General features: G+C 40.3%; 1 protein-coding gene across 1 annotated transcript in view; it reads left to right on the top strand.

The window, feature by feature from the left end:
• chd6 (chromodomain helicase DNA binding protein 6) overlaps positions 1 to 23,202 on the top strand; it is a 117,769-nt gene that overhangs the window by 42,724 nt on the left and 51,843 nt on the right. The window contains exons 4-11 of the mRNA XM_062997563.1: positions 9,172 to 9,686; positions 14,738 to 14,885; positions 15,091 to 15,240; positions 16,887 to 16,952; positions 17,048 to 17,106; positions 22,450 to 22,567; positions 22,839 to 22,925; positions 23,021 to 23,152. Coding sequence (XP_062853633.1) covers positions 9,172 to 9,686; positions 14,738 to 14,885; positions 15,091 to 15,240; positions 16,887 to 16,952; positions 17,048 to 17,106; positions 22,450 to 22,567; positions 22,839 to 22,925; positions 23,021 to 23,152 — 1,275 coding nt within the window. The remainder of the gene's footprint in view (positions 1 to 9,171; positions 9,687 to 14,737; positions 14,886 to 15,090; positions 15,241 to 16,886; positions 16,953 to 17,047; positions 17,107 to 22,449; positions 22,568 to 22,838; positions 22,926 to 23,020; positions 23,153 to 23,202) is intronic.

Genomic DNA, 23,202 nt, shown 5'->3' with positions numbered 1-23,202 from the left:
CTCCTCCACCTTCCGCTTGAGGATGCCCCAAAGATGTTCTATTGGGTTTAGGTCTGGAGACATGCTTGGCCAGTCCATCACCTTTACCCTCAGCCTCTTCAATAAAGCAGTGGTCGTCTTAAAGGTGTGTTTGGGGTCATTATCATGCTGGAACACTGCCCTGCGACCCAGTTTCCGGAGGGATGGGATCATGCTCTGCTTCAGTATTTCACAGTACATATTGGAGTTCATGAGTCCCTCAATGAAATGTAACTCCCCAACACCTGCTGCACTCATGCAGCCCCAAACCATGGCATTCCCACCACCATGCTTGACTGTAGGCATGACACACTTATCTTTGTACTCCTCACCTGATTGCCGCCACACATGCTTGAGACCATCTGAACCAAACAAATTAATCTTGGTCTCATCAGACCATAGGACATGGTTCCAGTAATCCATGTCCTTTGTTGACATGTCTTCAGCAAACTGTTTGCGGGCTTTCTTGTGTAGAGACTTCAGAAGAGGCTTCCTTCTGGGGTGACAGCCATGCAGACCAATTTGATGTAGTGTGCGGCGTATGGTCTGAGCACTGACAGGCTGACCCCCCACCTTTTCAATCTCTGCAGCAATGCTGACAGCACTCCTGCGCCTATCTTTCAAAGACAGCAGTTGGATGTGACGCTTAGCACGTGCACTCAGCTTCTTTGGACGACCAACGCGAGGTCTGTTCTGAGTGGACCCTGCTCTTTTAAAACGCTGGATGATCTTGGCCACTGTGCTGCAGCTCAGTTTCAGGGTGTTGGCAATCTTCTTGTAGCCTTGGCCACCTTCATGTAGCACAACAATTCGTCTTTTAAGATCCTCAGAGAGTTCTTTGCCATGAGGTGCCATGTTGGAACTTTCAGTGACCAGTATGAGAGAGTGTGAGAGCTGTACTACTAAATTGAACACACCTGCTCCCTATGCACACCTGAGACGTAGTAACACTAACGAGTCACATGACATTTTGGAGGGAAAATGACAAGCAGTGCTCAATTTGGACATTTAGGGGTGTAGTCTCTTAGGGGTGTACTCACTTTTGTTGCCTGTGGTTTAGACATTAATGGCTGTATATTGAGTTATTTTGAGGGAAGAATAAATGTACACTGTTATATAAGCTGCACACAGACTACTTTTCATTGTGTCAAAGTGTCATTTTGTCAGTGTTTTCCCATGAAAAGATATACTTAAATATCTGCAGAAATGTGAGGGGTGTACTCACTTTTGTGATACACTGTATACAGTGTATCACAAAAGTGAGTATACCCCTCACATTTCTGCAAATATTTCATTATATCTTTTCATGAGACAACACTATAGACATGAAACTTGGATATAACTTAGAGTAGTCAGTGTACAGCTTGTATAGCAGTGTAGATTTACTGTCTTCTGAAAATAACTCAACACACAGCCATTAATGTCTAAATAGCTGGCAACATAAGTGAGTACACCCCACAGTGAACATGTCCAAATTGTGCCCAAATGTGTCGTTGTCCCTCCCTGGTGTCATGTGTCAAGGTCCCAGGTATAAATGAGGAGCAAGGCTGTTAAATTTGGTGTTTTGGGTACAATTCTCTCATACTGGCCACTGGATATTCAACATGGCACCTCATGGCAAAGAACTCTCTGAGGATGTGAGAAATAGAATTGTTGCTCTCCACAAAGATGGCCTGGGCTATAAGAAGATTTCTAACACCCTGAAACTGAGCTACAGCATGGTGGCCAAGGTCATACAGCGGTTTTCCAGGACAGGTTCCACTCGGAACAGGCTTCGCCAGGGTCGACCAAAGAAGTTGAGTCCACGTGTTCGGCGTCATATCCAGAGGTTGGCTTTAAAAAATAGACACATGAGTGCTGCCAGCATTGCTGCAGAGGTTGAAGACGTGGGAGGTCAGCCTGTCAGTGCTCAGACCATACGCCGCACACTGCATCAACTCGGTCTGCTTGGTCGTCATCCCAGAAGGAAGCTGACGCACGAGAAAGTTCACTAACAGTTTGCTGAAAACAAGCAGTCCAAGAACATGGATTACTGGAATGCCCTGTGGTCTGACGAGACCAAGATAAACTTGTTTGGCTCAGATGGTGTCCAGCATGTGTGGCGGCGCCCTGGTGAGAAGTACCGAGACAACTGTATCTTGCCTACAGTCAAGCATGGTGGTGGTAGCATCATGGTCTTGGGCTGCATGAGTGTTGCTGGCACTGGGGAGCTGCAGTTCATTGAGGGAAACATGAATTCCAACATGTACTGTGACATTCTGAAACAGAGCATGATCCCCTCCCTTCGAAAACTGGGCCTCATGGCAGTTTTCCAACAGGATAACGACCCCAAACACAACCTCCAAGATGACAACTGCCTTGCTGAGGAAGCTGAAGGTAAAGGTGATGGACTAAACCCAATTGAGCACCTGTGGCGCATCCTCATGTGGAAGGTGGAGGAGTTCAAGGTGTCTAACATCCACCAGCTCCGTGATGTCATCATGGAGGAGTGGAAGAGGATTCCAGTAGCAACCTGTGCAGCTCTGGTGAATTCCATGCCCAGGAGGGTTAAGGCAGTGCTGGATAATAATGGTGGTCACACAAAATATTGACACTTTTGGCACAATTTGGACATGTTCACTGTGGGGTGTACTCACTTATGTTGCCAGCCATTTAGACATTAATGGCTGTGTGTTGAGTTATTTTCAGAAGACAGTAAATCTACACTGCTATACAAGTTGTACACTGACTACTCTAAGTTATATCCAAGTTTTATTTCTATAGTGTTGTCCCATGAAAAGATATAATAAAATATTTGCAGAAATGTGAGGGGTGTACTCACTTTTGTGATACACTGTATATATATATATATATATATATATATATATATATATATATATATATATATATATATATATATATATATACATACAGGGGTTGGACAAAATAATAGCATAATTAATAAAATAATTGCACTTACTGGTGCAATGTGCAATTAATGAAGATTGGCCACCAGACTGGTCCAATTTAGCCATGAAACCTCCCACACTAAAATGACAGGTGTTTCAGTTATTTTGTCCAACCCCTGTATATGTATGTGTATATATATATATATATATATATATATATATATATATATATACAGGGGTTGGACAATGAAACTAAAACACCTGTCATTTTAGTGTGGGAGGTTTCATGGCTAAATTGGACCAGTCTGGTGGCCAAGTCTGGTGGCCATGGCTAAATTGGACCAGTCTGGTGGCCAGTAAGAGCAGAGTGTGAAGGTTCAATTAGCAGGGTAAGAGCACAGTTTTGCTCAAAATATTGCAATGCACACAACATTATGGGTGACATACCAGAGTTCAAAAGAGGACAAATTGTTGGTGCACGTCTTGCTGGCGCATCTGTGACCAAGACAGCAAGTCTTTGTGATGTATCAAGAGCCACGGTATCCAGGGTAATGTCAGCATACCACCAAGAAGGACAAACCACATCCAACAGGATTAACTGTGGACGCAAGAGGAAGCTGTCTGAAAGGGATGTTCGGGTGCTAACCCGGATTGTATCCAAAAAACATAAAACCACGGCTGCCCAAATCACGGCAGAATTAAATGTGCACCTCAACTCTCCTGTTTCCACCAGAACTGTCCGTCGGGAGCTCCACAGGGTCAATATACACGGCCGGGCTGCTATAGCCAAACCTTTGGTCACTCGTGCCAATGCCAAACGTCGGTTTCAATGGTGCAAGGAGCGCAAATCTTGGGCTGTGGACAATGTGAAACATGTATTGTTCTCTGATGAGTCCACCTTTACTGTTTTCCCCACATCCGGGAGAGTTACGGTGTGGAGAAGCCCCAAAGAAGCGTACCACCCAGACTGTTGCATGCCCAGAGTGAAGCATGGGGGTGGATCAGTGATGGTTTGGGCTGCCATATCATGGCATTCCCTTGGCCCAATACTTGTGCTAGATGGGCGTGTCACTGCCAAGGACTACCGAACCATTCTGGAGGACCATGTGCATCCAATGGCGGTGCTGTGTATCAGGATGACAATGCACCAATACACACAGCAAGACTGGTGAAAGATTGGTTTGATGAACATGAAAGTGAAGTTGAACATCTCCCATGGCCTGCACAGTCACCAGATCTAAATATTATTGAGCCACTTTGGGGTGTTTTGGAGAAGCGAGTCAGGAAACGTTTTCCTCCACCAGCATCACGTAGTGACCTGGCCACTATCCTGCAAGAAGAATGGCTTAAAATCCCTCTGACCACTGTGCAGGACTTGTATATGTCATTTCCAAGACGAATTGACGCTGTATTGGCCGCAAAAGGAGGCCCTACACTATACTAATGAATTATTGTGGTCTAAAACCAGGTGTTTCAGTTATTTTGTCCAACCCCTGTATATATATATATATATATATATACAGGTCCTTCTAAAAAAATTTGCATATTGTGATAAAGTTCATTATTTTCCATAATGTAATGATTAAAAATTAAACTTTCATATATTTTAGATTCATTGCACACCAACTGAAATATTTCAGGTCTTTTATTGTTTTAATACTGATGATTTTGGCATACAGCTCATGAAAACCCAAAATTCCTATCTCAAAAAATTAGCATATTTCATCCGACCAATAAAAGAAAAGTGTTTTTAATACAAAAAAAGTCAACCTTCAAATAATTATGTTCAGTTATGCACTCAATACTTGGTCGGGAATCCTTTTGCAGAAATGACTGCTTCAATGCGGCCCAGGATGCTTCGATAGCGGCCTTAAGCTCATCCAGAGTGTTGGGTCTTGTGTCTCTCAACTTTCTCTTCACAATATCCCACTGATTGTCTATGGGGTTCAGGTCAGGAGAGTTGGCAGGCCAATTGAGCACAGTAATACCATGGTCAGTAAACCATTCACCAGTGGTTTTGGCACTGTGAGCAGGTGCCAGGTCGTGCTGAAAAATGCTTTTCAGCAGATGGAAGCATGAAGTGCTCCAAAATCTCCTGATAGCTAGCTGCATTGACCCTGCCCTTGATAAAACACAGTGGACCAACACCAGCAGCTGACATGGCACCCCAGACCATCACTGACTGTGGGTACTTGACACTGGACTTCAGGCATTTTGGCATTTCCTTCTCCCCAGTCTTCCTCCAGACTCTGGCACCTTGATTTCCGAAAACAGTACTTTGGACCACTGAGCAACAGTCCAGTGCTGCTTCTCTGTAGCCCAGGTCAGGCGCTTCTGCCGCTGTTTCTGGTTCAAAAGTGGCTTGACCTGGGGAATGCGGCACCTGTAGCCCATTTCCTGCACACGCCTGTGCACGGTGGCTCTGGATGTTTCTACTCCAGACTCAGTCCACTGCTTCCACAGGTCCCCCAAGGTCTGGAATCGGCCCTTCTCCACAATCTTCCTCAGGGTCCGGTCACCTCTTCTCGTTGTGCAGCGTTTTCTGCCACACTTTTTCCTTCCCACAGACTTCCCACTGAGGTGCCTTGATACAGCACTCTGGGAACAGCCTATTCGTTCAGAAATTTCTTTCTGTGTCTTACCCTCTTGCTTGAGGGTGTCAATGATGGCCTTCTGGACAGCAGTCAGGTCGGCAGTCTTACCCATGATTGCAGTTTTGAGTAATGAACCAGGCTGGGAGTTTTTAAAAGCCTCAGGAATCTTTTGCAGGTGTTTAGAGTTAATTCGTTGATTCAGATGATTAGGTTAATAGCTCGTTTAGAGAACCTTTTCATGATATGCTAATTTTTTTAGATAGGAATTTTGGGTTTTCATGAGCTGTATGCCAAAATCATCAGTATTAAAACAATAAAAGACCTGAAATATTTCAGTTGGTGTGCAATGAATCTAAAATATATGAAAGTTGAATTTTTATCATTACATTATGGAAAATAATGAACTTTATCACAATATGCTAATTTTTTGAGAAGGACCTGTATATACAGGGGTTGGACAAAATAACTGAAACACCTGGTTTTAGACCACAATAATTTATTAGTATGGTGTAGGGCCTCCTTTTGCGGCCAATACAGCGTCAATTCGTCTTGGAAATGACATATACAAGTCCTGCACAGTGGTCAGAGGGATTTTAAGCCATTCTTCTTGCAGGATAGTGGCCAGGTCACTACGTAATGCTGGTGGAGGAAAACGTTTCCTGACTCGCTTCTCCAAAACACCCCAAAGTGGCTCAATAATATTTAGATCTGGTGACTGTGCAGGCCATGGGAGATGTTCAACTTCACTTTCATGTTCATCAAACCAATCTTTCACCAGTCTTGCTGTGTGTATTGGTGCATTGTCATCCTGATACACGGCACCGCCTTCAGGATACAATGTTTGAACCATTGGATGCACATGGTCCTCCAGAATGGTTCGGTAGTCCTTGGCAGTGACGCGCCCATCTAGCACAAGTATTGGGCCAAGGGAATGCCATGATATGGCAGCCCAAACCATCACTGATCCACCCCCATGCTTCACTCTGGGCATACAACAGTCTGGGTGGTACGCTTCTTTGGGGCTTCTCCACACCGTAACTCTCCCGGATGTGGGGAAAACAGTAAAGGTGGACTCATCAGAGAACAATACATGTTTCACATTGTCCACAGCCCAAGATTTGCGCTCCTTGCACCATTGAAACCGACGTTTGGCATTGGCACGAGTGACCAAAGGTTTGGCTATAGAAGCCCGGCCGTGTATATTGACCCTGTGGAGCTCCCGACGGACAGTTCTGGTGGAAACAGGAGAGTTGAGGTGCACATTTAATTCTGCCGTGATTTGGGCAGCCGTGGTTTTATGTTTTTTGGATACAATCCGGGTTAGCACCCGAACATCCCTTTCAGACAGCTTCCTCTTGCGTCCACAGTTAATCCTGTTGGATGTGGTTTGTCCTTCTTGGTGGTATGCTGACATTACCCTGGATACCGTGGCTCTTGATACATCACAAAGACTTGCTGTCTTGGTCACAGATGCGCCAGCAAGACGTGCACCAACAATTTGTCCTCTTTTGAACTCTGGTATGTCACCCATAATGTTGTGTGCATTGCAATATTTTGAGCAAAACTGTGCTCTTACCCTGCTAATTGAACCTTCACACTCTGCTCTTACTGGTGCAATGTGCAATTAATGAAGATTGGCCACCAGACTGGTCCAATTTAGCCATGAAACCTCCCACACTAAAATGACAGGTGTTTTAGTTTCATTGTCCAACCCCTGTGTATATATATATATATATATATATATATATATATATATAAATATATATATATATATATATACAGTGTATCACAAAAGTGAGTACACCCCTCACATTTCTGCAGATATTTAAGTATATCTTTTCATGGGACAACACTGACAAAATGACACTTTGACACAATGAAAAGTAGTCTGTGTGCAGCTTATATAACAGTGTAAATTTATTCTTCCCTCAAAATAACTCAATATACAGCCATTAATGTCTAAACCACCGGCAACAAAAGTGAGTACACCCCTAAGAGACTACACCCCTAAATGTCCAAATTTAGCACTGCTTGTCATTTTCCCTGCAAAATGTCATGTGATTTGTTAGTGTTACTAGGTCTCAGGTGTGCATAGGGAGCAGGTGTGTTCAATTTAGTAGTACAGCTCTCACACTCTCTCATACTGGTCACTGAAAGTTCCAACATGGCACCTCATGGCAAAGAACTCTCTGAGGATCTTAAAAGACGAATTGTTGCGCTACATGAAGATGGCCAAGGCTACAAGAAGATTGCCAACACCCTGAAACTGAGCTGCAGCACAGTGGCCAAGATCATCCAGCGTTTTAAAAGAGCAGGGTCCACTCAGAACAGACCTCGCGTTGGTCGTCCAAAGAAGCTGAGTGCACGTGCTCAGCGTCACATCCAACTGCTGTCTTTGAAAGATAGGCGCAGGAGTGCTGTCAGCATTGCTGCAGAGATTGAAAAGGTGGGGGGTCAGCCTGTCAGTGCTCAGACCATACGCCGCACACTACATCAAATTGGTCTGCATGGCTGTCACCCCAGAAGGAAGCCTCTTCTGAAGTCTCTACACAAGAAAGCCCGCAAACAGTTTGCTGAAGACATGTCAACAAAGGACATGGATTACTGGAACCAGGTCCTATGGTCTGATGAGACCAAGATTAATTTGTTTGGTTCAGATGGTCTCAAGCATGTGTGGCGGCAATCAGGTGAGGAGTACAAAGATAAGTGTGTCATGCCTACAGTCAAGCATGGTGGTGGGAATGCCATGGTCTGGGGCTGCATGAGTGCAGCAGGTGTTGGGGAGTTACATTTCATTGAGGGACACATGAACTCCAATATGTACTGTGAAATACTGAGCAGAGCATGATCCCCTCCCTCCGGAAACTGGGTCGCAGGGCAGTGTTCCAGCATGATAATGACCCCAAACACACCTCTAAGACGACCACTGCTTTATTGAAGAGGCTGAGGGTAAAGGTGATGGACTGGCCAAGCATGTCTCCAGACCTAAACCCAATAGAACATCTTTGGGGCATCCTCAAGCGGAAGGTGGAGGAGCGCAAAGTCTCGAATATCCGCCAGCTCCGTGATGTCGTCATGGAGGAGTGGAAAAGCATTCCAGTGGCAACCTGTGAAGCTCTGGTAAACTCCATGCCCAGGAGAGTTAAGGCAGTTCTGGGAAATAATGGTGGCCACACAAAATATTGACACTTCAGGAACTTTCACTAAGGGGTGTACTCACTTTTGTTGCCGGTGGTTTAGACATTAATGGCTGTATATTGAGTTATTTTGAGGGAAGAATAAATTTACACTGTTATATAAGCTGCACACAGACTACTTTTCATTGTGTCAAAGTGTCATTTTGTCAGTGTTGTCCCATGAAAAGATATACTTAAATATCTGCAGAAATGTGAGGGGTGTACTCACTTTTGTGATACACTGTATATATATATATATATATATATATATATATATATATTCAAATAATTTATTTATAATATATGTATTATATGTGTGTGTGTGTTTGTATAGGCGGTGGGGGTTTATAATTCAAGAATAAATCGTTGTTATTACAGGTAGAGACCATCTGTGGTTGCAAACAGGAAACATTTTATAACATTTAAACAATTGCTTAAGATAATGTGATGTTTATTACATCTAACTAATCTAAGGTTCTTTTTATAATGTTACAGATGTCTGCCACGCACATTTTAAAGCACACTCCAGCCACTCCAGCCACAATTGCCCCCGAGCTGAACGCACAAACCACTTTTTCGATAGGCCACTTTGGCAAGGAGAAGATACGCATCATTGATGGACCACCAAATCACTGTGTGGCACACTCAAAACTCACTGGGACAAGAGAAATGGGACCAGGGGCCAAAAGCAACAGTCCTCACACATCAGCCTTGCAAGTCAACACAGAGGAGGATGATGGAGGAGGTGGGGCCAGGGTGAGAAAAAAATGGAAGAAAAAAGACAAGAAGGACACAAGTGAGTGGCAGCAGTTGGACAAAGAGAGGGACATCAGACCAAAGAAAAAGAAGGAACAGAAAGAGTGGAAAAGGCAGCCTCTGAAGAAGTCCAAGTCATTAAAGGAAGAAAAAGGGACAGAGAAGGTGAAGGAAAAAACAGTCAAATATGGGAAAAAGGTCAAAAAAGAAGAGAATGCACCTTTACCACAAAAGCAACGTGGGAGGAAACCAAAGTGAGTTAAAAATCAGTACTAGAATAAAAAATTTACTTTTTGAGTAAACTAGGTAAGATTAAAACTCTGTAAGATTTCAGAACTGTTGGCTACATTTATGCTGCAGGTAAAAGTGGCCTGAATATGTGATACGTATAGGTAAAAAACGGGCCCAAAATTTATGCTTTGGGCTACTTTCATATTTGGTGCTAAAACCTGATATATTTTAGATTTGAAGACTTAAACCACCTTAACATTAGTCATAATTGAATGGTCATTGGAATTAGGGCTGTTGAATTATAATAAAAATGCTCAGAATAATAAAATTTTAATGCATTTTAATATTAAATGAGCCTATAAATATGTTTAATTTACAGCACAGATACAATAAATCATATGGTTTAATTATTTATTTATTTATTTATTTATTTATTTATTTATTTATTTATTTATTATGTATATATACATTCATTGTAAGTTTGACTGCTGCACTTCAAAAAATTTGGAACATGGGCATGCCTACCACTTTTGATAATGTTTAGTAGTCATTATGAAACGAAGGACAATAATTGTAGTTGCAAAAACAGATTTATTTTCCTGGTTAATTAACAGTTTTGACTTTATAATGCACCACATTTTCAGTAGCAGGATGGCCCTAAAAAAGACAACATCTAGATGGCAGCAAATGTTCCAAAATTGGTAGATACACCTCTCAGCATTCATGGTGCCTTTACAGATGTGCAAGTTATTCATGCTATTGCCATTGTAACACCCCTCCTTATACAATGACAAATGCTGACTGTGTTTTAGTAACAACTGGATTGTTACTTTTCCCCTTTGTCTCTGGGAACATACAATGCATAATAAACAAAAAACAGCAGAAATTAAGTTCCTTCACAGCATTGCTGGGCTTACTCTCTGTAACAGTATTTAGTGTTTTTAAGATAACTTATAAACAGCATAAGCTAAAATAAGGGCAGTGGCCTGTCATTGTACTTTAAAGTCTACATTATATTGTATCGCATCGTATATTGCCACTTCTCAAAAGCATATTTAGATTTTTTTTTTAGTCGTATCGCACAGCCCTACTTTAGAGCCTGCTTTTATTTCACCTTTTTACTTCAATACCCTGCATTACAGTCTTTCAAATTGCCAAAAAGTTTGCCCACCCCTGATCTAAGACAAGCCTAAATCTAGGCTAAAGTTTCTGGATGGTGTTTATATGTAGCTTTGCTTTGCATCACCTGTTCCCTATTTACTTATTACTGTTTCAAAATAGGTGTAATCATTCCACAAACCTCTTGATTTGTGTGGCAGAAATTAGTGTATATTTACAAAAATAAATAAAATTGATAAGGTAAAACCCCCAGACCAGAATTGAGTACCTATTAGACCTCCCAGTATTGCATTGGCCAGAATGCATAGGTAACATGTTTTATTCAACTTGCAGTAGGTGACTATATATAGAATATAAGATCTTTAGAATTTCTACTTTAAGTATTTGTTATAAAAGTTAGAATAGCAGAAAGGGTGGAATTCTGACAGTACTTGCAAAATTAACTCTTGGTGGATTGGTTTAACTGGAAAATTAGTCCAAAATAAGGACCTAATCTTATTATATACAGTGTATCACAAAAGTGAGTACACCCCTCACATTTCTGCAAATATTTCATTATATCTTTTCATGGGACAACACTATAGACATGAAACTTGGATATAACTTAGAGTAGTCAGTGTACAACTTGTATAGCAGTGTAGATTTACTGTCTTCTGAAAATAACTCAACACACAGCCATTAATGTCTAAATAGCTGGCAACATAAGTGAGTACACCCCACAGTGAACATGTCCAAATTGTGCCCAAATGTGTCGTTGTCCCTCCCTGGTGTCATGTGTCAAGGTCCCAGGTGTAAATGGGGAGCAGGGCTGTTAAATTTGGTGTTTTGGGTACAATTCTCTCATACTGGCCACTGGATATTCAACATGGCACCTCATGGCAAAGAACTCTCTGAGGATGTGAGAAATAGAATTGTTGCTCTCCACAAAGATGGCCTGGGCTATAAGAAGATTGCTAACACCCTGAAACTGAGCTACAGCATGGTGGCCAAGGTCATACAGCGGTTTTCCAGGACAGGTTCCACTCGGAACAGGCTTCGCTAGGGTCGACCAAAGAAGTTGAGTCCACGTGTTCGGCGTCATATCCAGAGGTTGGCTTTAAAAAATAGACACATGAGTGCTGCCAGCATTGCTGCAGAGGTTGAGGACGTGGGAGGTCAGCCTGTCAGTGCTCAGACCATACGCCGCACACTGCATCAACTCGGTCTGCATGGTCGTCATCCCAGAAGGAAGCTGACGCACAAGAAAGCCAGCAAACAGTTTGCTGAAGACAAGCAGTCCAAGAACATGGATTACTGGAATGCCCTGTGGTCTGACGAGACCAAGATAAACTTGTTTGGCTCAGATGGTGTCCAGCATGTGTGGCGGCGCCCTGGTGAGAAGTACCAAGACAACTGTATCTTGCCTACAGTCAAGCATGGTAGTGGTAGCATCATGGTCTTGGGCTGCATGAGTGTTGCTGGCACTGGGGTGCTACAGTTCATTGAGGGAAACATGAATTCCAACATGTACTGTGACATTCTGAAACAGAGCATGATCCCCTCCCTTCGAAAACTGGGCCTTATGGCAGTTTTCCAACAGGATAACGACCCCAAACACAACCTCCAAGATGACAACTGCCTTGCTGAGGAAGCTGAAGGTAAAGGTGATGGACTAAACCCAATTGAGCACCTGTGGCGCATCCTCAAGTGGAAGGTGGAGGAGTTCAAGGTGTCTAACATCCACCAGCTCCGTGATGTCATCATGGAGGAGTGGAAGAGGATTCCAGTAGTAACCTTTGCAGCTCTGGTGAACTCCATGCCCAGGAGGGTTAAGGCAGTGCTGGATAATAATGGTGGTCACACAAAATATTGACACTTTGGGCACAATTTGGACATGTTCACTGTGGGGTGTACTCACTTATGTTGCCAGTCATTTAGACATTAATGGCTGTGTGTTGAGTTATTTTCAGAAGACAGTAAATCTACACTGCTATACAAGTTGTACACTGACTACTCTTAAGTTATATCCAAGTTTTATTTCTATAGTGTTGTCCCATGAAAAGATATAATAAAATATTTGCAGAAATGTGAGGGGTGTACTCACTTTTGTGATACACTGTAACATATTACCTTTGTCGAAAGTGTGGCTGGCGTTTCTGCTCACAACAGACTCATTTCTTTTTAAGAAGAAATACCATATCTTTAAATAAGCATGTACATGGCGTTTGGGATGAATAAACTTTTATTTTAGTTAAAGAAATGTTGTTCCCTAAGCATTCTCCATCACAGCTTCTTGTTCCCCACAGCTTAAATCCCCCAGTTAATGTCATGCAGCATTTAACTGTTTATTTGTTAGTTCTACAACTTGTAAGTTTGTTTTTTAATAGTGTTGTGAAATAAGTATTTGTTCCTCACCTAGTTTCTTCTATTTTGCTAATTTAAATGTTTCAGATTTTTTTTACTAATATTAAAGACATGAGACAACACAGACGCAGCTTTTAAATGATGATTCCATTTATTAAAGATATAGATTTTTAAAAAAACCTGTATCACCTATTTGAAAAAGTGACTGCCCCCAAATCTAAAAAGTGGTTAAATGTTTGTCTTTGACATTGCTATCGAGTAATTTGACTCACTCTTCTTTGCTTGCTTCTTTGTTTATTAGGATTTAAAGGCATGTTTTACACTTTGGTTACATTCATGACAGGACAGGTAGTTAAAAGTTACATGATTCATCAGTTCAGGTTCAATGTCAAACACACTGGGTTCTCGTTCTTGTGACCTCCTGCGTCGTTGGTGTGTTCTTGTTAAAAATATTGGTAGGCTGGCCACTCGTAGGGAGGTTCACCACTATTTAATCTCATTTTGGATTGCTGTAGTCTGAGAGCCTTAGCAATGGCTTTGTAACCGGTTCAATTGAAGTGATGTTAAAATTTAACAAGTAGTAATTGTTTGTGTGTGGCCAGAGGAATTGAGTCCAATTGTCGTTTTAATTTTGTCTTACTGTCTACATAGGCAACTCCCTAAGTAGAGAGATTCTAATAGGTCATCGACTTATAAGGCAGATTATTCGAACGCGCTACTTAGACAGCGATAACATCGGGTTTCGCTTACTAAGCTAACACAGTTAGCATCATGCCATTCAAACCAATGGGACGAGGTGGTACAACGCGCTAGCATGTCAAATAAGATCTCCCTCCGTGTACCGAAAACGGTTAAACTGTCCCTGACAAGCCTGAACTTGCAAATAAATACACTTGTACAAGTTTATACAAATTAAAAATCAATAATAATTTATTTACATTTGAAAATAAAGTTTGGTTCTCCACACCGTCCGCCATGTTTTTTATTTTTCTATAAGAAAAGTTGTGCCGCAGTGAATGCTGGGATTGCCTCCACCGCTAAGGCAACGTTGAAATTTTAAGATGCCTTAGTAGACAACATATTAAGGCATCTAGGATTTCAAACAGCCTATTTCTCGGGAGCGCGCTTAGGATGACATAAAATGCTGTCTATATAGAGAGCTCCCTAGGTTTACGAACACACTGTCTGTGTCTGTGTGGGTTTCCTCCCGGTGCTCCGGTTTCCTCCCACAGTCCAAAGACATGCAAGTGAAGTAAATTGGAGATACAAAATTGTCCATGACTGTGTTCGATATAACCTTGTGAACTGATGAATCTTGTGTATTAAGTAACAACTGTTCCTGTCATGAATATAACCAAAATGTAAAACATTTTGTCTTTAATTGGCTTATTTTTGTTTATTAAAATTAGTTTGATTATCTGAAACATGTCAGTGTGGCAAATATTAGAAAAAAAAGAAGAAACTGGGAAGGGAAATTCTCAATACTTGTTTAAAAACTAGGTTTAAACCAGGTCCTTTGCCTGAGAAATTACATGTTCACATCATCTGTTCCAAAAACATTTTTTACAAAACTTGAAAAATGCCAAGATCATGTGTTTTCAATGTTGTGCAGAGAGCAGGGCGTTGTTCCTTTAGAGAAGAGGAAAAAAGGCAAACGAAAAAGTGACCCCTTGCAGGAGGCAGCAGAAAGTGATGACACAGCTTCTCTATGCACTTTGGCTACAGGAGGGGAGGAAAGCACTGACCCTATGGACAACACTGTGAGTCAGAGTACCCACTTGTCAGTCTGTATAATGGTGTCTTAACCCTTTTTGAAAAGTGTTTCAAAATGTGTTTTTGGTCCCTTGCTATGACACAGACTCTTGCAAAGCCTTTATAAATGGCACACTTCATCACGCACACACTTTTCTCTCTCATTTTTTAAAAGGAGTGACTTGCATCTTTGTTTTAATCTCCTATCCGCAGAAGAGACGCTCAGGTCGCCAGGTGAAGCGCAGAAAGTATAATGAGGACTTGGATTTTAAAGTAGTAGATGATGATGGTGAGACCATTGCTGTGTTGGGAACAGAGCGAGCTCCTGCTCTGTTGTCATCCACTCTTGCTTGGCAATCTGAGGTAACTGCAGTACTTATTTTTTTCCCTCACCAAGCATGTTTATTTTCTGTCAGCCCAGTTTATCTTCGAACAATATTTATTAAGAAGTATAAACAACATATTTAAAATGTAATTGACATAAATCCTATATCATCTGAAATAGACCGACAAGGGATATCATGGCTTAAATTGCAAATAATAATAATAAAAAATAATAATAATAAGTATTATTATTATTTATTTATTTATTTATTTATATAACGTAATAACACTTTTACGTTGCAGACAGTATGATCCCAGGATAAAAGAACAAAATAATAATGTGACAAACAGGTGTTGTCTTCAGGTGATTGTAATCATGATTTGGAACAGAAGGCTGAATCTTTGAGGAGCAAAGATGGGCAGAGGATCTCCAAGTGTATGAGAAAATGTTTAAAACATTTTTTGTTCTTTATAGAAATATTGGAAGAGTTCATATTTTTGCCTCTGTAGTGAGTAATATCCAAAGAGGAAAAGGACCATCCAGGCTGTTATCAGCAGCAAGTCTAAACGCCAGGGTCTGTCATGATATGGGGCTGTGTCAGTGCTTTTGGCAATGGTAATTACCACTTCTGTGATGGCAGCATTAATACAGAAAAGTACATTGAGATCTTGGAGCAACATATGTTTCCATAAATGTCTATGCATTTTTCAACAAGACAATGCAAATCCACATGCTGCACACATTACGAAGGCATGGCTGCAGAAGAAGAGGGACAACAACAACCCCATACTTCGCACACAAAAAAACACTTTAAACGCATCTAAAACACATTGCTTGGTATCCTCTTTGTCAAAATGTCCCAAATGTTGTGAAAAGGAATGGCAACACATTACAAGTGGTAAATGCTTTACCATTCCACCTTTTGTATATATATATTAAATGACATGAAGTTGACCTGATCAAAACATGAAATATCTCAGGTTCATACTGTCTGCAATTAAACAAAAGTCAAAGTAAATTTAAGAAACACTGCATTTTTATTTGCATTTTCCATATGATTCCAGCGTTTTCTGATTTGAGGTTGTACATTAATGCATCGTGTACCACCCTATAACATACAGAAATCGGAAATGTATATGTCACAACAATGGGTAGCATTTGAAGTGAATATTTGAACTAGAGGTATGAAAACAGAGGTAATTGAATACTTGTTTGCCCTCACTGTATCAACTGAACTGTCTGTGCTGTTTAAGGATCATACTAAACATTTATTTGACAAATAGTCACACTTTTTAATTATGGCCTCTGCCAAAATGCAAAAGATTAACAAGCTTTTTATTTAATCTTTTTTATTTTAAATGTGCACAAGCAACACAGCAGGTTTGCTTTGACTTATCAGTAGACGGCTGTAGATTGTCTGACTTCATAAAATTTTTTGTTAGCTGTTTGCGACTGCTGAAGTAGTATCATCTTATTTTCCTGAGTAGCTTTAGGGTTCTGTTGGTGCTAACCCTAAATGTTTTTGTGACAATATTGAAGACCCCCAAAGACCCCTGTGCTGACATAATGTGTGTAATTTGTTTTACTCATTCAGCCTTCACATTTTGTTTTCTGTATCTCTACAACACTTTTTGGCTCTCACAAACTTGTGCACACAAGATTAATTGCCTATATCTACTTCCAGGAACCTCCTGAAGATGAAGCCAACATCATTGAAAAGATTCTCTCTGTGCGGACTGTCAAGAAAGAGGTAATGTTGACTTTTCCTCCTTTCTTTAAATAGGCAATATTTTATAACTATGTAATTATATGGCCCATTACTGCTGCTGTTTCTCATCAATACAGACATGTCCAGGGGAACCACCTGAAGAGTTAGAGGAGTTTTATGTGAAGTACAGAAATTTGTAAGTCTAATTTGTAATTTTAATTCCTGAATAGATGATTTAATTGCCTATTAGATCTGAAACCTAGTAAGTGAAACCTACACATGTAGGTTTCACTTGCCAGTTTAAGCAACTGAAAGGGGAACTTAAATGAGCTTATTATGGGTTTACATGTCATTTATGCAGTTAGATTTACTGTCATATCTCATTTGTTCTTTTTTCCTCCTTTCTGACATTTTGAGTCCAAGTACAGCCTCAAAACAGAAAAAGTTGGGACCGTATGAAAAATGCAAATAAAAATGCAGTGTGTCTTAGATTTAGTTTGACTTTTATTTTATATCAGACAGTATGAACCCAATATATTTAATGTAATATATATAATAATCTTGTTAACTTCATTTAATGTGTTAATAAACATCCAAACCTGCATTTCTGCAACACATTCCAAAAAAGTAGGGAGGTAAAGCATTTACCACTTTGTAGTGTTGCCATTTTTCCTGACAACACTTAAAATCTTTTGGCACCATGGATACCAGGAGATGAAGTGTCATGCCTCTGTAATTGTGGTTTAGCATTGTCTTGTTGAAAAATGTGTGAATGATTCTGGGCAGCTTATAGGCAGCATATGTTGCTGTAAAATCTTAATATACATTTCTGCATTAATGCTGCTGTAACAGAAGTGTAAATGACCTTTGCTAATAGTACTATCACAATCCTATAGCATGACAGACCCTGGCTTTTGGACTTATTTTGGACTTTTAACTTATAACAGTCTGGATGGTCTTTTTTTATCTGTCATCTTTGTTCTCAAAGCCACTTCTATTCTCTTTCTATTTGTGCAGTAAAGTTTTAAGTGGCATTTGTGAATGTCACTCTATATTGTAGCGCTTGACAAGGTTTGCTAAAGTAATCTCTTGCCTTTGTGGTTATATCAGCTATTGATGATTGACAGTTCTGGATGCAGTGCTGTCTGAGATCATGTGTTCAGCTTAGAGTTGTGCCCTTGCGCTTTACACACTGAAATTCCTCCAGATTCCTTAAATTACTGAATAATAGTATGCACTGTAATATGCAAATCCCTTCCAATTTTTCTTTGTTTTTAAACATTTTAATATTTTTTTTGAAATCCTCTTCCCATCTCAAAGACACTTTTGTGGACACTGCTTTCATATCAAATCATCGTTACAATCACCTGTCAAATATTGTGTTGTGTTGCAGGCCTGAAATTCAGGAATGGAGGTATATTAATAAATGAAATGAAGTTGACCAGATAAAACATGAAATATCTCAGGTTCACACTGTCTGCAATGTAATAAAAGTCAAAGTAAATGTAAGAAATTAAGAAACACTGAGGTTTTTTTTTTTCATGTTGTCCCAGTTTTTTGATTTGGGGTTGTACTTGGCATAGTAAACAACCAAGTACAAATCCAGTTTCCAGACATGTTTGGACATTGTCTAAAAATGTAATTAAACTGAAATCTGTAATGTATTGTTTTACTAAAACCTTTATTTAACAGACAAAAGAAGAAAGAACAGATTTTTAGTGTCAGACTTCTATTTCTAGTGTTAAATATAAACACATTTAGAAATTTATATCTGCAGCACACTCAAAAAAAGCAGGGACAGAGGCATGTTTACCACTGGGTCACATCACCTTTTATTTTACTTCACTTTTTAATCATTTGTCCCAACTGCTGTTAAACAAGATGAAGAGATTGAACAATTCTGCAAGTAAATTGATCCCCGGTGATGTCAATGCAAGAGTGATGTCAATGCGGCCAGTGATAGCTCAGTGGTTAAGGTACTGGACTAGTAAACAGAAGGTTGCCGGTTCAAGCCCCGCCACCACCAAGTTGCCACTGTTGGGTCCTTGAGCAAGGCCCTTAACCCTCAATTGCTCATCGTGTTCCTCTCATTGTGTAAGTCGCTTTGGAAAAAAAAATAGCGTCTGCTAAATGCTGTAAATGTAAATGTGTTCAGAGATGCAGAAGTGAAGTCCTTGGGCAGTGTGGTCATGGCGTGAGAAACAATAGGGGTTCAGGCACTGATGGATTCCTGTGCTTAACATATGTTGTTTATTGGCAACATATTGTTCCACCTACACAACAGGCACAGATATACTTGGAAGAGTCCAAATAAAGAGATCAGGCCTCAAAGTGACTGCATCTTAATCAGTCAGCAGTGACAACAGTTGGTTAATAATGCATGCAAACACATTTTAGTGCAGATTGTGACTCTGATCACAATCTTGTTATGTTGACAATGAAGCTCAGATTTGAAAAGAAAACAAGTCAGGAAGCCACTGCTGTTGGACCTTGAGAAAATGGAGTTATGAAATAGCCAAAGTTTGGAAGAAAGGACACGGCAGAAACTACTCCCAAACCCTTACCGACCCACTGATATGGAGAAATAAGTCAACTAGCGCTATCACCAAGCTTTAATTGATGAAAGCCTTGGTCTGGCCAGTAGCCACATATGGATGTAAAGTCTGGACACTGAAGAAGTGAAAAAAAGACACATTCAGGCTTTTGAGATCAAGTGCATCAGAAAACTGGAGGATGATGACCACTGAGCAAGTCTACAACATGGCCAAGTGAAATCTTTTGCTCATTTTTAAACTTAAACTGCTAAACAGCCTCAGGCCACTGTTGTCCGAGTCTCCTTTTCATGACTCCAGACAGGCCAGTCAAGCACATGCTCTATGTCTACACAGCCACTTTTGTTGTTATTCGTGCTGAATGAGGACTGACATTGTCCTGCTGAAATAGACATGGAATTCCTGGGGAAAGACATCATAGTGATGGCAGCATATGTCATTTCACAACATAAGCCTCCACATCAGTGCCGTCTTCACATACATTGACTAGGCATAACATTATGACTACTGACAGGTGACGTGAATAACACTGATTATCTCTTCATCACGGCACCTGTTAGTGGGTGGGATATATTAGGCAGCAAGTGAACATTTTATCCTCAAAGTTGATGTGTTAGAAGCAGGAAAAATGGGCAAGTGTAAGGATTTGAGCGAGTTTGACAAGGGCCAAATTGTGATGGCTAGACGACTGTGTCTAAGCATCTCCAAAACTGCAGCTCTTGTGGGATGTTCCCGGTCTGCAGTGGTCAGTATCTATCAAAAGTGGTCCAAAGAAGGAACAGTGGTAAACCGGCGATAGGGTCATGGTCATGGGACAAGGCTCATTGATGCACGTGGGGAGCGAAGGCTGGCTCATGTGCTCCGATCCAACAGCTCAAATAGCTGAAGAAGTTAATGCTGGTTCTGATAGAAAGGTGTCAGAATACACAGTGCATCACAGTTTGTTGCATATTGGTCTGCATAGCCGCAGACCAGTCAGAGTGCACATGCTGACCCCTTGTTTTCTGAAAAAAAGGATATTGAGTTGTCCATGACAAAGACAAAATGGACCATACAGACTGTTATCTGTAAAAGCTGAAAAGTCAACATCTATCATAGTATAGGTGTGCATCAGTGCCCATGGCATGGGTTACTTGCATGTTTGTGATGGTACCATTGATATAAAGGGGTATATTTTAATTTGAGAAAGATGTGCTGTAATCAAGGCATATTTTCCCGGAATGGTTGTAAATATTTTAACAAAACCAGGCCAACGCCTCATTCTGTAGCACAACAACAGCTTGGCTTCATAGACATAGAGTGTGTGTGCTTGACTGCCCTTCCTGCAGTTCAGATCTGTATGGTCTGGTGTAATACATGATGAGGTGTAAAATCAGACAATGGCTACTATGGGCTGTTGAGCAGTTGAAGTCTCATATCAAGCAAGGAATGTAGAAATTCCACTTGCAAAACTGCAACAATTAGTATTCTCAGTTCCCTAATTCTGCCTACTCCAAACCCTACATCCAGAAACAAAGATATTTCTAAACAGGGACCCCATCAAGGTTACTAAGGAAACAAAGTTTCTGGGGCTCACACTAGACAATAAATTGTCCTTTATTACATGTATTATACTTTTAAAAAACAGATGCCTTAAAAGTTTGGATGTAAATAAAAATCCTAGGGAAAACCAAATGGGGAGCAGACCAGCAATTAGGAAGATTAAGCCTAATAAGATCCAGACTTGATTATGTGAGTATTATTTATGGATTAGCTACAAAATCACCCCTTTCATGCTGTTTTTCAGTGGTCAGGACTCTCCCAGGACCACTACAGAGTAGGTATTATTTGGGTGGTGGATCATTCTCAGCACTGCAGTGACACTGACATGGTGGTGGTGTGTTAGTGTATGTTGTGCTGGTATGAGTGGATAAGACACAGCAGCGCTGCTGGAGTTTTTAAACACCTTACTGTCACTGCTGGACTAAGAATAGTCCACCAACCAAAAATATCCAGCCAACAGCGCCCTGTGGGCAGCATCCTATGACCACTGATGAAGGTCTAAAAGATGACCAACTCAAACAGCAGCAATAGATGAGCGATCGTCTTTGACTTTACATCTACAAGGTGGACCAACTAGGTAGGAGTGTCTAATAGAGTGGACAGTGAGTGGACACAGTATTTAAAAACTCCAGCAGCACTGCTGTGTCTGATCCACTCATACCAGCACAACACACACTAACACACCACCATCATGTTAGTGTCACTGCAGTGCTGAGAATCATCCACCACCTAAATAATAATTGCTCTGTGGGGGTCCTGACCATTGAAGAACAGGGTGAAAGCAGGCTAACTGTATGTAGAGAAACAGATGGACTACAGTCAGTAATTGTAGAACTACAACGTGCTCTTATATGGTAAGTGGAGCTGATAAAATGGACAGTGTATGTAGAAACAAGGAGGTGGTTTTAATGTTATGGCTGATCAGTGTATAATGGACATACATAAACAGAATAGTAAGTAAAGTACATATCACAACCTCTCCTGTCATGAACATGGCCCAGGGGCAGACATGGCATTAAAAACTAAACACTGAACACTAAAACTCCTCAGTTCTCCAATCATTAAAAGGTCACATAGGAGACAGTGATAGAACACAGGGGTAAACATGCCTCTGTCCAAACTTTTTTTGTGTTTTCCAGGCAGTAAATTCTAAAAGTTTTTATGTTTACAAATGTTCAGTGAATTTTTTTAAGTTAATTGAATATTCAAGATAATTAACACATCACAGAGTCTTCTTTTTACTGTTTTGCAACATGTCCCAACTTCTCTGGAAATAGGGTTTGTGCTTTGTGTTATATTTATGTTTTAGTAGTAAAAAGCACAGATATGTATGCTATGCAGCTGTTATTAATTAATAAAATGTATTTAATAAAGTTAGAATAAAGATTACTGCTTGATCGTTGATGACCTTTCTAGATGAAATTTAATTAAAAAACACTTTCCAGTTCCTACCTTCATTGTAAATGGGCAACACTAGAGGAGCTGGAAAAGGACCCACGCATTCACCAAAAAATCAAGCGCTTTAGAAACAAGCTGGCACAAATGAAGCACATTTTCACAGAGGTAAGTGTGATTTTCTAAAACCCCACCTATGGAAATTAAAATATTATATATAAGTAAACACATGTGTAAAAATGCTCTTAGAGGGATTCATTAAGTGAATTTATTAAGTTTATTAATATGAACATGATAGTAAAGTAATCTATGAACATAGGGTATAATTTTACTTTTGTGCCAGTTAGTCATGTAGGTATTATATTATATTTGGGTGAATACACCATAATTGTGTTGTTTACATTTAATCTGTAGAAATAATGGAAACTTTATTTCTCAGCCAGATGAAGACCTCTTTAATCCTGACTATACGGAAGTAGATCGAATTTTAGAGGTTGCGATTACTACAGATACAGAAACAGGAGAGGTAGTGTCATATTATCATAATAGAAACAAATGTAATTTCTTTTAGGAGTGAATGCTGCCTAATTTTTACTGATCATTGTTTTTGTGTACAAACAGGAGGTAACACATTACCTAGTAAAGTGGTCCTCTCTATCATATGAGGAGAGCACTTGGGAATTGCAGGAGGATGTAGATCCTGTGAAAATCCTTGAGTTTGAAGACCTGAGAAAATTTCCAGAACTCAAACATGTAAGTATCCCAAGTTTTATTTACATAAACTAAATAAGCAATATGGTGCA

The sequence above is a fragment of the Trichomycterus rosablanca genome, chromosome 6, assembly GCF_030014385.1.
Source record: "Trichomycterus rosablanca isolate fTriRos1 chromosome 6, fTriRos1.hap1, whole genome shotgun sequence".
Classification (NCBI taxonomy): domain Eukaryota; kingdom Metazoa; phylum Chordata; class Actinopteri; order Siluriformes; family Trichomycteridae; genus Trichomycterus; species Trichomycterus rosablanca.
Note: the sequence above shows the minus strand (reverse complement) of the source record. Positions and strands in the feature narration are given on the sequence as shown.